The 15,360-nt window shown below is 36.8% G+C and overlaps 2 protein-coding genes across 2 annotated transcripts in view; one reads left to right on the forward strand and one right to left on the reverse strand.

Annotated features, from left to right (window-relative positions):
* Rb1 (RB transcriptional corepressor 1) overlaps positions 1 to 15,360 on the reverse strand; it is a 104,617-nt gene that overhangs the window by 40,016 nt on the left and 49,241 nt on the right. The gene's annotated exons all lie outside the window — the stretch shown is intronic.
* Positions 4,083 to 5,944, forward strand: Lpar6 (lysophosphatidic acid receptor 6). Its single transcript, XM_055609723.1, has one exon. The coding sequence runs from the start codon at positions 4,738 to 4,740 to the stop codon at positions 5,770 to 5,772; it is 1,035 nt and encodes a 344-aa protein (XP_055465698.1). The 5' UTR covers positions 4,083 to 4,737; the 3' UTR covers positions 5,773 to 5,944.

Genomic DNA, 15,360 nt, shown 5'->3' on the forward strand with positions numbered 1-15,360 from the left:
TTTCTTTCTTTCTTTCTTTCTTTCTTTCTTTCTTTCTTTCTTTCTTTCTCTCTCTCTCTCTCTTTCTGTTTTTCAAGATAATGTTTCTCTGTGTATTATTTACTTGATATTTTCCTAAGCTTTGATCTAAATTTCAAATATTCTTTCAGGAAAAAAAAATCATGAAGCTACATGATATAGTGCCAAGAAACTAGGATTGGAATGCATTTCTGGCAATAAACAACCACAGTTAAAAATTTGCTTCTCACAGGCGGCTTCTCCAGCTGATCTTGAGTGACTGAAGCACTTGGAATTACAGGGGGAAAAAAGAAAACAGCATTGTGTAATGGGCTTGAGCGGACTACTCTCAGGTTCTATGATGAAGTTCTATTTCAACATCAAAGAGTTCTAACTACTCTCAGGTGCAAGGTACTCAATGACTAGCTCAAATGAAGCAGTCTTTCTCATCTCAACTACTTTTTTAAAGTACATGGATGGGCAAGCCTCCATCTACTTTAAGACTGGCTTGTTACCCACAATCAGAACAACGTGTACACATGGCATCACTTGGGACCATGCAGTAAGCAGAGAAGCTCTTATCTGCTCAGTAAAAAGTAATGAAACAACAGTCATTGCTCTATGTCATCTTACAATTTAACCTGTATCTGAAAGATTAGGTTACTGTGGCTTATTGCATCTATACTAGGTGTTTGTTTGTTTTGTGTTTTACAATCAAAATCTATTTCACTTAATTTTGTCCTAAAAACCATCTATAAAGTCAAGAAGGGCATGGTTAGGGTAGATTTTGTCCAAGGAAAAAGTCCAAGTTTAGGAACCCAAAATCCTCATAGCTCAAGATTAGGCTTCTTTCCACTATTTAGAGAACTGCATTTTTTTTTTTTCACTTGACAAACATGTATAAGGAACTGGGTTGAGTACTTACAGCAAGGGCCTATTTTAGCTCCAGCTTTGTTATCCTCCACCATCTACCCTCTGTGCAATCCTAAGCAAATCATAACTCTAAATTCAAATTTCTTCAGTTGCAAATTTCTTTTTTGAAATTTTAAAATAGAAGGCTAAGGACTGAAAACGATTCTAGAGCTCTAATTCAATACTGTCTTCTTACAACTATAACAGAAAAATTAAATTATTTGAAACAAGGTCAAATTTCTATTAACAAAGACTAAAAAGCAGGTCACTAAGAATCTAGTTTACTTGGCCTTTCTACTACTTCTTACTTCTTCCAAAGCAGTTGCAAGATCTTTGAAAACTGCAACCCACTTGGTAACTGTCATCGTTTACTGAGATTTCATTAAACCCTATGTCCCAAGGCATTCCCTGTATTGCCCTTAAAAAAATTTAGGGCAGGACTAGATTATCTAGTATTCTTCAAAGAATAAATAACTTTCTATATATTTAGACATGAAAGGTATTAGGACTATACTAATGAGACTATACCAGGACTAATTATTGTGGACACTGGCTCTAGCTTTCACCAGCTTAGAGATGGTCCTTTCTTTTTTGAGATCACCGGTATAGCTTGCTGAACTCACTATGTAGTCCAGGCTGGCTTCAAACATCTCATCTTTCTACCTTCAGCCTGTGGAGTGCTGGAATTATAGACACAAATCACCAAACTGTTGTCCCATCCCGTCCTGTTCCCTGCCGCCCCCCCCCCCCACCTCACAGCCTCAGGGTACTACTGGTGGGGCCAGAGGTGCTCATCTACCCTTTTAAAGGCCTGGGCCCTTACTGCTATTTCTGGGTTCAGCCCCTCCCCCCGCTGCATCAGACTTCCTGTGGTTCTACCAGGGTCTCACCAAATTAACTGGCTGAGATTGGGAGTGCTGGAATGAGTCGGCCTTTTAGTGTACGCATGTAGCTCCTGCTGATTTACTCAGTATAATAAGAAACTTCTACTTGGCCTAGCTATTCTGCTACTTAGAAATACTTCTCCCTCCTGCTCCTGCTCTCTCTTCTCTGTGGTACACATTTCTTGTCCAGACTAGTTTCAAAATTACAAATTCTTCGGTAAAGAGGGACTCCTTGATACCGAAGAATGAAAAAGCCTAACGTGACAATTTAAACATTCAAGGAATTCAAGGAATCTGAACCAAATAGGAAGCAGGAAGGGAACTTTGTAAAGCCTAATTCCTTTCTTTTACAGCCAAGGAGCCAGACTCCCCACAGGAGCAGGAGTGAAGTGACAGCACAGGAAAGGAGGTGTATGGCTTCTTTTTGGGGTGCACTTTCATACTCTCCCTCTCAGAAAAAGATACATGCTGTCATTATTTTATTGCCTACAGCACTCTTTTTACTCATGCATAAAGAATCTATACTAGTAAATGACAGTAAATATTCATTTTAAGCATCAATAATTAAAACATAAAAAACTATAAATGAACATTTAAGTGAATACAGTCAAGAAACAGGAATAATATGTAGAAGGATGTTTCAGTATAGAACTAATAGGTTTTCATAATTTAACTGAGAAAGTACCGTTTTCAAAATGAAGGTAAAAGTGGACAGTACCAGGGCACAGAGCTGTATATATTTTATTAGGTAAAAATGACAATAAGTAGATCACTCAGACTTTGTATTTTTCCTAAAATAATTACTAACAAAATTTTTCTTTGTTGAGAAGAAAATGTTATTAATTGCTCCTTTGTTCATTACTGCACCGAGTTCCTATCCTCTAATAAGAACACCACACCAAAAGCAATACAAAGAAATTCAGACCCTCAGTCTTTACTGGCTAGAAGTAATACTGTATTATTTGATCACAGATAAATTCCTAATCAAAACAATAAAAACAGTTTAGGAGTCACCATCAAAAGTTGTTAAGCATAGCTGGGCATGGTGGTGCCAAGCCTGTAATTCCAGCACTCAGGCAGGTAGAGGCAGGTGGAGCTCTGTCAGTTCCAGGCCAGCTTGATCTACAAAGTGAGTCCAGGACAGCCAAGGCTTCACAGACAAACCCTGTTTCAACCCCCCACCCCAAGAAAAATTTGTTGGGCATTACAGTAACTTGAATTTAAAAGGTATACACATGACACTGTAACATTTAAACTAAGGGGTGTGCAGAGAAACTTGCTCTTAAATGCCTTAACTGACCCCAAATGAAGATTTTCAGCTCCAAAGGAACTAAACTTAGACATGAAAGTAAGATCGGAAATATATCCCAACACACAGCCAACATGTGGAAGAAGCTAAAGGAAGAGACAGGAGAAATGAGAATAAAAACCTGAACCTAAATGTAGGGAAGTAGTAAGTATTTACTCAATTTAGGGGGAAGGAGCCCTTTATACAAAGTATACTTTTCCATGAGGCTTATACTTAAGTCATGGGCAAATAAGATTGATACTGCACCAAAAGCAAAAGTTTTGGGGGTGTACTGTCCTTACCACTTAGCTATAATCCCCCAGGAAAATAAACATTCTTAATGTAGTCTTTGCTGTATTAAAAACTGAAATAACTCTAGGATATTAGTTTAAAGAAGGAGAAATGTTAGAACAATATTTATAAAAAACTAAAGAGATCCAGGATTAAAGCTACTCACAATCATGCCAATTAAGTTAAATCTTGAAGAGTAATTTAAAAGAAAAACAAAACAGAAGTCACAAGTTGCAGAATTGCCAGTCTTTCATTCAAATTCTTTTAACATATAAATTCTTAAGGTCTTGCCTTCAGTCATGAAATAGTTCTTTAAAATGTCCACTCATATCACTAAGGATTTCAGTTTACAAATACACATCCATCTACATTTTATTCCTTTAAAAAAGTCAATAGCCTGAATACAAAAACAGTAAGAAAGAATCTGCCTAGATCTGATACATTTCTTTCTTTCTCTTAGCTATCCCTAACTAAAACAAGCAAACCACTTTGGAGAGGTTGCCAGAATCCCCAGAAGGCATTTTGGCATAAAAAGAGTTAATGCCTAGCACAGCTGGACAACCAGTGACCCTTTGCAAGCCTCCTAGGTATATTCCCAGCAGACACATTATCAGATTAAAGGAACTGCAAACAACTGGGTTGAAGCCTTCCTTTGTCCAAACCCAGCCTCTTCTTCCTGTGATGTCATATTACAAATGTAGGAAGCCTCTCCAGCTCACTTCAGAGACAGCCCATCTCACAATGCAGCTGGCAACCTCAGAAAGGCCTCCATTCAGCAAGAGCTAACATGCTTAGGAATTTATCTGGGAACCTTTAAAGACTCTGCCTATCGCCATCTGGAATCAATGTAGAAACACGACGACGAAGAATAAAAGGAAGAAAGAAGTGCCACGGGACGACGGACTGGGAGTGTTTAAGACTCTGAAGATTGGTAACTTAAGCTTCAACATTTTGAACATAAAGACATTTTAATTTGGAATATTCACCCTGACGGCTGAAGTACAAGTTTACAGGAGGATTGGTTGTGACCAACTTAGAAACAGCTTTTCCTATGTTTGCAGCTCTATGGGTTGGCTTCCTTGAGTGCGTGGTCTGTCAGTTAACTAAATTCTGGACTCATGGATTTTCTAGAGAACAGAAAATGAGACTATTTTCCTGAAGGATCTACTAGAAACTTTTCAGCAACACGCTTCATGTTTTCTCTGAAGATTTCAGAGAAGAAAATATTTATAAGAACACGAAAAGAAACAAATAATTTGCAAATAAATCGGTCTTTGCTGCGCCGTCTGAATACCAACACCACATCTGAAAAGCAAAGGGAACTGCTGCAGACAAAAGGACCCCTGTAAGCCGCACTGCCTGACCATGGTAAGCTCCAACGGCTCCCACTGCCCCTATGATGACTCCTTTAAGTACACTTTGTATGGGTGCATGTTCAGCATGGTGTTTGTCCTGGGGCTGATATCCAATTGTGTTGCGATATACATTTTCATCTGTGCCCTCAAAGTGCGAAATGAAACTACAACGTACATGATTAACCTGGCAATGTCAGATTTGCTTTTCGTCTTTACTTTGCCATTTCGGATTTTTTACTTTGCAACACGGAATTGGCCTTTTGGAGATCTACTCTGTAAGATTTCAGTAATGCTGTTTTACACCAACATGTATGGAAGCATTCTGTTCTTAACCTGTATCAGTGTAGATCGATTCCTGGCAATTGTCTACCCATTTAAGTCGAAGACCTTAAGAACTAAACGCAATGCAAAGGTTGTTTGCGTTGCTGTGTGGCTCACCGTGATGGGAGGAAGTGCGCCCGCAGTTTTCTTTCAGTCGACCCACTCTCAGGGTAACAGTACCTCAGAAGCCTGCTTTGAGAACTTCCCAGCAGCCACATGGAAAACCTATCTCTCCAGGATTGTGATTTTCATTGAAATAGTGGGGTTTTTCATCCCCCTAATTTTGAACGTAACTTGTTCTAGTATGGTGCTAAGAACTTTAAACAAACCTGTTACATTAAGTAGAAGCAAAATGAACAAAACTAAGGTTTTAAAAATGATTTTTGTGCACTTGGTCATATTCTGTTTCTGTTTTGTGCCCTATAACATCAATCTTATTTTATACTCTCTCATGAGAACACAGACATTTGTTAACTGTTCTGTGGTGGCTGCAGTGAGGACAATGTACCCGATCACTCTCTGCATTGCTGTGTCCAACTGTTGCTTTGACCCCATTGTTTACTACTTCACTTCAGACACAATTCAGAATTCAATAAAAATGAAAAACTGGTCTGTTAGAAGAAGTGACTCCAGGTTCTCTGAAGCTCAGGGCACCGAGAATTTTATCCAACACAACCTACAGACCTTAAAAAGTAAGATATTTGATAGTGAATCTGCAATATAAGCTGCCTGACTAAACTACTGGGACTGCTCCGTGTTCAACTGTGAAAGCAAACTGTGCTCTTGGAAACTATTTCTCCAGCTCAAAAAAAAAAATTAACAAATGGACGGTTACATGTTTTTACAGAAAGTTTGTGTCTGATATGCTAAACATTAAAGTATACTCTATTCTTGTATGCACTCCATTTTATTTTCTTGAACCACTTTAATGTGTTCTTTCCTCATTTAAAAAAATCTCTACAGTTCAAAAGAAATTATGATTTAAGTAATGTGATATCTGTAACTTTTGAAATTTTGTATTACACAAAGTGACTTAATCCAAAAATTTGTTAAGTTTTATACTGAACCCCGATGTTTAAGTAATAGTTTACTAAATATATTTCACTTATTTTAGATTAAAAGTACTTATCATGCCTTAAACTGTAAACAAGGGAGAAAGCCAATTTGAAATAGTCAAAACCTTTTAGAGTGTTTCCTCCAAGAGAACTATTGCGGTCTTGTGCATATTTTGTCTTTGTAGGCAATTTATAAAAAAGATGGTGTCTAACTATACAGTATCTTCTGAAACTACTATTTTGATTTGTAGTCTTGCTGAAACACCCAATTTCAAATACTATAAAATTCAAGTACTATAAAATTTTAAAGTTAAGGAAACTAATAAAATGATATCTTGCTAGGTAAATTATTTTAAAAAGTAAATGTTGCCAGACGTTTATTTTGAAAATACAACAAAAACCTGTATTCTCAGTAATGTTGGTCTGGAAATCACCAGGCCAGTGAAGTGCATGACTTTTTAGATGGCATGCATATCAAAGATATTTTTTACTTCTTTTCCTCTTCCACTTTAGGTCAAGTATGAAGTAACTGAAAATATTATTTCAAGTGGAAAAAAATGTTAAGCTGTTAAATGTATTAAGAACACAGTTCCTTATGTCGAAAGCAACAAACTATACAGTATATAGTTTGCCAATTTGTATTACACGAAGTGACTTAATTCTAATACTACAAGACCAAATAACTAAACACAAACATATTTTCATAACAAAACATAGAAAGGAATGGCTTTGAGCTAGACTGAGAGAAAAGTACCAGCTACATAAAAAACAAACAAACAAAAAAAACCCCTATTTCAACACACCCTCCCCCAACTCAAGGCATTTTCCAAAGTTAACTTAAAAAAGAAAGTTTTCACTTTAGAAAAATGATATATAATTGAATTCTGCATTCAGCCTGCATGGTAAAAACCATGTTAACATTTCAAGTTTAATACGATATGGACATATTTTGTAATGCATAAATTTACTTTGTTTCTGAGTTTGGGCTGCAATGACTTCAGACAAGTCACAATCATTTTCTATCTCAGGTAAGTCTTCCTGTAATAAATACCACAACACATGGCAGTTTTCTTTAAAGATCCATGGGTTTTTATAGGTAAAACAAATCTTAACAAAAACCCAAACTGGTACAGAAATCAAGCATATCGTAAGAGAAGTATGTGTTACATATATGCAGACATACATATATACTGTGAGCAAGTTTTCTTCAGTTGCCCTGTAAGTTCCTGTACTTGACTGTACCCCAAAGGAAAGAAATGCATTTAGCAGTATTAAACATACATTGTTGACTTGAAAAGCAGCTAGCAGTCTACTGATCAAGAAGAAAGGGTCATGGAGTCCTGGATTTCTCAGAACTTCCCTTGCTCAGCAATAATGAGAAAATCCTAAAGAAGATCTCAAGGCATTTACTTTAAAATACTAGAAAAAGTCATTAATTGTTAGTACTAGATTCTGTGGAGAAGTTTTACTGCCCTTGTGAGAACATCATGTATGAAACAAAAGTTTTCTAAGATTCTTTCTTTCTTTTGTTTTTTCAAGACAGGATTTCTTTATGTCACCCTGGCTGCCCTGGAACTTGCTCTGTAGACCAGGCTAGCCTCGAACTCAGAGATGTCTGCCTCTGCTTCCAGAGTGCTGAGATTAAAAGTGCACCACCACTGGACAAATTCTGTAAGATTTTTATGAAAGTATCATAGCAGATTAACACATTATAATTTTCTCCTCTGGATCAAGTTCTAAGGGCAGTGCTAAAGCTCTGTAGTACAGTGCTTACCTAGTATAGGAGGCCCCGGGTGTCATTCCAAAAACTACCCAAAAAAGAATTTAAAATACCAATTTGTGTAGTGAATAAACTTGAGGTAAACTGTATGTTTTAGGGTTTTCTACTTCCTCTTCACTCACAAGCACCTTACTATTAAAACATTAGAATTTTACTTTTTATTATTTTACAATGACAATATCTAGTCCTCCCATTCCTGCCCCTCCCTAAGTACTTTTCAACATTTTCATAAAGAAGCAAATGACAGAAGCAGTCTTCTTATACTGCCTTCCTTTAAAAAAAACAGTCAGAATACTGTTGTGGAAGTCAGCTTTATGGTAACCTAAAAACTGGCTCCAAACTTAGAAATTAGCTTTTCTGAGAAAGCAAAAACTAAGTAACTTCTGTGTCTTTCCACAGAAAAATAAAGAAAATAAAGATACTATCAAAGTTATCAGCAAGCCTTAATACTTACATTCAAAGTATTAACAATAAACTTGAAGTATAAATCCTAGTTATAACTATTGATCATTAAAGGTGTTGGCCACTCAGCCAAAGAATATAAAACAGAAAATGAAGCAGGGTTCATGTTTCTAATTCAGAAAGACTGATCTGTAGATGAAATAGTTACAGAAAATGCCTTTGTTAGGTATGGTGGAAACCCAGTGAACTTTGTCTTGGGATTTGTTAAATTATTAATGCCTATAAGAAACTTTGCTACTTTCTCAGCACCCAAACTTCCCCCCCCCCCAGAAACAGGGTTTCTCTATGTAGCCTTGGCTGTCCTGAAACGCACTCTAAAGACCAGGCTGGCCTCAAACTCAAAAGAGATCTTCCTGCGTCTGCCTCTCAAATGCTGGAATTAAAGGTGTGTGCTACCACTTCCTGGCAATACGCAAACTTTTTTAATGTTTACAGGCCAATCCAACGCTAGAAGTCACACAGAGAGGAAGATAAGACTTGCTATTCTTCACTACATACGAGTTTTTACATGAAAACCATGGTATAAAAAGATAGGGACTAAATTTCAAAGTAATCCTAAGATAACCTGTTTTTAAAAGGTTCTTTTGAGCTAGCCTGAAAACTCAACTTACCCATTAGTAACACAAATTCTAAAATGTTTTAAATTCAAAAGGACTAATCAATAAATTTATGGGTATAAAACATATTTAAATTGACAATTACTTGGTGATTAACAATATGGGTCAATCAGCAGTATTTTCCAGAGACAACTTATACATATTCATACAAGTACGAATTCTCAGATTTTTATTTTATCTTACCATTTTTACTCATTATTTGTCTATTTTTTTAAAGATACATTTTTAGTATTTTTAACTCTGTGTGTGTGTGTGAGTGTATGTGTGTGTGCACGTGTGTGTGTGTGTGTGTGTTAGATTCCCTAGAGCTGCAATTACAAGTGATCTTAGGCACCCAGCACGGATACTAACAACTGGGCTTTGGGTTCTCTGCAAGAGCAGTGTGTGCTCTTAACCTCTGAGCCACCTCTCCAGGCCCTGTCTATTTTTTTTGTTTGTTAAAAATATTTTAATTTATTGATTATGCATGCAGTCTTCTGCTTACATGCCAGAAGAGGGCACCAGATCTCACTAGAGATGGTTGTGAGCCACCATGTGGTTGCTGGGAATTGAACTCAGGACCTCTGGAAGAGCAGCTAGTGCTCTTAACCACTGAGCCATCTCTCTAGCCCACCTGTCTATTTTTTTTAATAAGAGAGTATCACAAGGCAACAGACAAATTAATAAAATAGGCAATTAACTCAAGACGAACTTCACCTATTTGCTTATGTACTATCTACACAGTATTTACTCATGTGGTTCTAATAAATAACCTATGTATACACATACACACACAAAGTAAAAATATAGTTTGACTTCCCCTTCTAATGGTTTAATTCTCTAAAAGTGTAAAAAAATAAAGGCAGATATTTTTGGTCAAAATGACATCAAAACAAAAATTTAATTCTTGCAGTTACAACCTTTACTTTTACTATTTGTCAGTTTTAAACTGTACTTGTTAAATCTTCACCATTCAGGGAGGCTTAACAACTGCTTAGAACACCTCTCTCTCTGTCCCCCCCTCCCCCCAGCTGTAGGCTGGATCAGTGAGGTTAAAAAGCTTGCATGCAACCCTGAGAACCTGAGCTGGGTCCCTGGGTCTGCGCAGCGATTCTCCGACCACTCCTGTAGGGTGTGTACTGCCATCTTTATTGCCTTGTTCTCACCTGGATCATCTATTCCCCAGGTTTGCTGCATCCTTCCTTTTCCTCCTGCCTATACAGTGACACTTCCATTTTCTTAGGTTCGATGATATCTTCCCCTATGGGTCCCTTTCTCATTTTTCTAAAGTATATTCTCTAATAATTTCATGTCAAAAAAAGATACACATAAAAATACTCTCATTCTATGTCTTTCCATGTCTAGAAATTGATTGTCCTCATGTCTGATGAAGAATATCAGACTATCAAATATCCAGTATTTTTGATGAAAACTGTAATGATGATCTGCATTTCCTTTTCCATAAATAATTAATTTTTTAACTTTCTCATAAACCTAGGTCTGACTTTTAACCACACGTATTCTTATGTTTAGTATACCAAGAGGGCCTTTTTCTGACTGACGTCTCCATAGTCTCATTAGCTCTGGAAATTTTTCTTTCACTAGTATTATTATATTCTTTCCTTGATTTTCCCCCCTGATCTTCCTTGCAGAGAACAGAGAGAAAAAAATATCTCTTCCTTGCAGAGATATTCCTTGATATCAAAATAAAGTACAAATGTTTCTTGTATTTTCTCCCCAGGAAACTGCATGCCTAAGTGTTTATGGGTATCCAAAGTTTGAAGGTGTGCTGGCCAGGCATATATAGATTGTCCCTGATTTGCAATAGGCTGACTTACTTTTTCCTTATAATAGCATGGAAGCAGTATACATTGTGTAGAAACCGCACTTCAAACTGAGTTTCTATCTTTCCCAGGTCAGTAATATGTTCCACGACAGCTCTTCAGTACGAGGCAGCAGCAGAGTCACAAGCTCCCTGGTAGCCACTTAAAGACAGGCCAAACAAGTTACTCTGTAGGTTAAAGGTGTTTTTGACTTATGATATTCACTACTTGCAATGGGTTTATGAGGCTATATCCCACAGTTAGATTAGTAATATTTCTTTGTATAGATTGTGCACTGCACAACAGTACTAGGCTTCAGCCTAGACTCTGTATATTTCTGATTTACTAGCACAGGGGCAGGTACACTTTCTAGCTCCTGACAGACTAGCACGGTTCCCTGGGGCAAGGGTCCAAAGACTTCATGCTCTCAGATCACCACCAACATCATTTAGAAGTATGTTAGAATCACAAATTCTTGAAGTCTTGGAGTTGTGCCCAACAATTTGTAATCTATGTTTTTATAAGACCCTACAGATAATTTTGATAAATGCAAGCTGGTACTCTAGAAAATTATCCTGGTAATGACAACTCTTGTACTTGCTTAGAAGCTAAAGCTCCCACTTCCATGAAAGTACTTTGCTGTATGTGTTCTCTGTATCATGTTCTACTCTACTCTGTTATATCCATCAAAACACCCTCATTTGGCTTTTATCCTCAGAAATGAACTAATCCCTCTACTTCCTTTGTTCTTTTGCACTTGATGGTCTGAGCTCTGCTGAGTTTGTCCTGTCCACATGAGCACCTGTTTAAGAGTGTGTTTCCGTTGTTGTAAAAGGCCCTGAGGATAGAGGAAGTAAAGGTGTGTGGTCAAAAGTCTGTTAATCTGAACTAGAAAACTTATCTTAAGAAACAAGTATAGAAAAGGTTTGCTAGATAGGAACAAAAAGAAAGAGGGCGGGACGGATACTGGAGAAGAAAGGTAGAGAGGAAAGAAACTGTACAGTCTAAGTTATACATGGGAAATTATGCTTATTAAACCCCTTTACTGCAGCTAAAAATAGCAAAGGCTTTCATAAATGTTTTCGTTATGAACAACATAATCTTCAAAATAATTTTTTTAAAATAAAAGAACACTTCTTCAACTAATTTTACCAATCAGCATTAGCTCCTATATAAGAACATAACGACCCAGGTCTCAAAGTTATACTATTTGTAGTACTTGAAAATTCAAAACCTTTTTTGGAATATGAACATAAAATACTCACTCTGAACAAAACTGTATGCTGCTCAGGGGAAAGGTATAATACCTAATGAACAGAACAAGCAGTTGATTTAAAGAAAAACTGCTGCTGAGGTAGCACTAAGATTATATCACTTATAATTATATTATAAATTTTATAAAATTTATATATTATATAAAATTTATATAATATAATATAAAATCATATTATAAGATTATATCACACTAACATCACCCGTGTATGATTTCTGCTGGTAGCTAAAGTGACTGGTTTCAAAACAGGGCTATACTTTATGTGCTGATCCTCAGGACTTCTTTAGATCAAAAAGACTAAAACACACATAATTCAGTAAAATTTTAGCCACTGAAGAGAATGAAAACAATAAAAATGCGTTTTGTTTTTTAAAGAAGAAAAAAGATGATTGCAAAGGCCAGGGAGAGAACACTTGACGGCACGGCAATCTTCAGCATGCTACACAAACACTGAGCTGTTTGCCTTTCGCTTGAATTTAACTGTGGAAAAGTTTGCTTTTAGAAGAATTTCTGAAATGTATGGAGCCAAATGAAGCTGCTGGTGCTCCACAAATACACAGTGCTACAAATGTCCAATCTGCAAAGGTGACATGAAAGCTATTTTCAGGAACAAATTAATTCAGTGACTCCTGCACTGAATTCTCCCTCTACTGTTCTCACTTCAATACTTACAGAAAAAATAAAAATGAAAACAATGAAATTAAAAAAACAGCATTTCTTAATATGAAAAAGAAAAAAATACCAGGCAAATTATCTTAATATGTTAGGAGCATAATGATAAAAACAACCAAACATTGCAATTCTAAAAATAAAGAGACTTAAAAACAATAATCTGTTAAAAAATTTTTTGAAAGAAAACATAAAAGAGTATAATAAAAATCTTAAAAAGAAATTCTGTTACATATAATCTTGTTTTTTTTTTTTTTTTCTTTTCCAAAAGAAATGAACCTGAGGTCCTGGGTATGTTAAGCAGGCCTCTACCTTGCACTACATATCCAGCCCTTGAGCTCTACATAGCAGTGGCTGCTCTCAAATTTAGTATTTTTCTGCCTCTGCCTTCTAAATGCTTAGGTTATGGATATACACCACCATGCCTAGCTTCTCTGAGTAGTTTAATGAAAGGTAAGATACAACAAAAACAACAACAACAAAACCCACCTGAAATTTAGCAATAATAATTCTTAAAAATCAAACGTATCTATATTTTGGTCTACATTTCATTATTACTGCTTTTAAATTTTTTTTTTTAAATTACATTTCTTTGTTTTATTGTGGTGGGAATGGGGAGAACATGCACACAGCAGGGTACACTTATAAAAGCCAGAAGACAACTTGTAGAAGTTGTTCTCTTTTTCCACCATGTGGGTACTGGGGACTGAAAGCAAGCTGTCAGACTTGGAGGTAAGTGCCTTTACCCATTGAGCTATTTCTCCAACCTACATGCTTTAAATCTATCACTTATAGCAATACAGGAAGGAAAAAAAAAAAAAAAAACCAAAATAACAACTTCCGATATTTGGGTCATTTTGAGCAAAATTAGAAAATATTAAAAATCATTAAGTAAATTTAAAGAACATACATGTGGCCTGGCACGGTGGCGCACACCTGTGATCCCAGCACTCACGGAGGCAGAGGCAGCCAGATCTCCGTGAGTTTGAGACCAGCCTGGTCAACAAAGCAAGTCTAGGACAGCAAAAGTTGTATAGAGAAACCCTGTCTCAAAAAAGCCACACAAAAAGGAGGGAAATGACAAAAGCTGTGCTGTTTCACAAATAGCAACAAGGAGCTGCAGGTGACTCATTTTGTTGTCTCTCCTCATTGCTCTTACTCACTGGAGAAATCTAGAAAAATCTAGAGACTCCCCAGTTAAGATGAACGTTTCATAAGCTATTTCTTTTTTTCTTGCACTTCTAGAATTCTGTCCTCACGGTACTTGTTAAGAAACAAGCTGAAACTGGAAATTTCAGGGCTATATTCTCTCACATCAAGGGCCTGTATTCATCTTCTAAATTAGAGCGGTTGTACTTCCATGGGAAAGGGACAGAAGACACTTCTTAACTATTCTAAGGTTGCTGTCTCTTGTCCTGTTTGTACTTGAATGGTGAACTAGCAGTGCCATGGGGTAATTACTAATATGAATCACAGGCAAAGCAAGATAATAAATTCCACTGCCATGTAGCAGCCAAGAGTGGCCACATGTAACAAAGCTAGGACTCAATGACTTTTTTTCTCCCTGAATATTTACTACTTGGAAAAGGCCACAGAGTGAAGGAGACAAAGAGAAGGGAAAAGTTCTCAGAATGGGGAGTAAGCCAGGATGAACAGTCCCAGACTACTGTGTCCTTTGTTCTTTGTTCTTAAGAAATCATTGCATAGGTGAAGAAATAAAACAAAACTAGGGGGAATCACAATTAAGAGTGATGTTTCTCAATATTCTTTGCATAAATGATTACTCATTATCCTTCACGACAGCTCTCAAAACTTAGCATGTCTCCACTTATAGGGCAGAAAACCTAATATAGTGAGCCACGATTTACTTAGAAATACATAAAGGCAAGATATCTGAAAAGGTCTGACTCTCAGGTTTCTTTAGGTATAAACTAGCAATAGCCATGTTTACTCTTCAAGGCTTCCATGATGAGTAAATGAGATCCAGCAACCCATAGCCCAGGTACCTGTGCTGGTAACAGCACAGCAATAGACCAAGAGGCAAACAAAACCTATCATGATGACCCAAATAACCATCTAACTAGTCAGTCACATGGAAAGACAGCATCGAAGTTGGGAACAGGCTGCAGCCAGAGCCTCGGCTGTTTCCTGATTACTCTGCCTTGGTTTCTTCACATGTAAAAATGGCAGCTTCTATTTCAATACAGCTTTAGGAAGTAAATGATTTTACACACATAAGAACCCCTTTATAGTACCGGTACGTACACACTGCCTCTTACTCTTTCTACATCAACTATTTCATGCGGAAGTGAGCACCATTTTAATGCTGGTTTATATGTTGATCAGGAAGATTCCAAAGAAATGTGAAGGATGAGGCTTTTTCTAAGCACTACTTCCTAAACCAAGTTTCTACACATTATTAAAATGCATTCTTAAACAGCTGGACTGATCAATCAGTTGGCTGATATTTAATTTTTGAGACAGGATTCCACTACATAGCTCTAGCTGGCTTGAAACTCATAATAGTGACCAGGGTGGCCCTGAACTTTTAAGTTTTGCCTGTGTCTGTTACATTACAGTACATTAGTGATTAAGTTGGCTTAGAAGAGCATGCTAAGGGTAACATCTCTCTCTCTCCTCTGATTGATAGAGGA

Source organism: Psammomys obesus, unplaced genomic scaffold (assembly GCF_907164565.1).
Source record: "Psammomys obesus unplaced genomic scaffold, mPsaObe1.curated_primary_1811, whole genome shotgun sequence".
NCBI classification, from domain to species: domain Eukaryota; kingdom Metazoa; phylum Chordata; class Mammalia; order Rodentia; family Muridae; genus Psammomys; species Psammomys obesus.

What these genes read in the sequence shown, in the direction of transcription:
- Lpar6 (XM_055609723.1), top strand. Translation starts at nt 4,738, where the DNA reads ATGGTAAGCTCCAACGGCTCCCACTGCCCCTATGATGACTCCTTTAAG.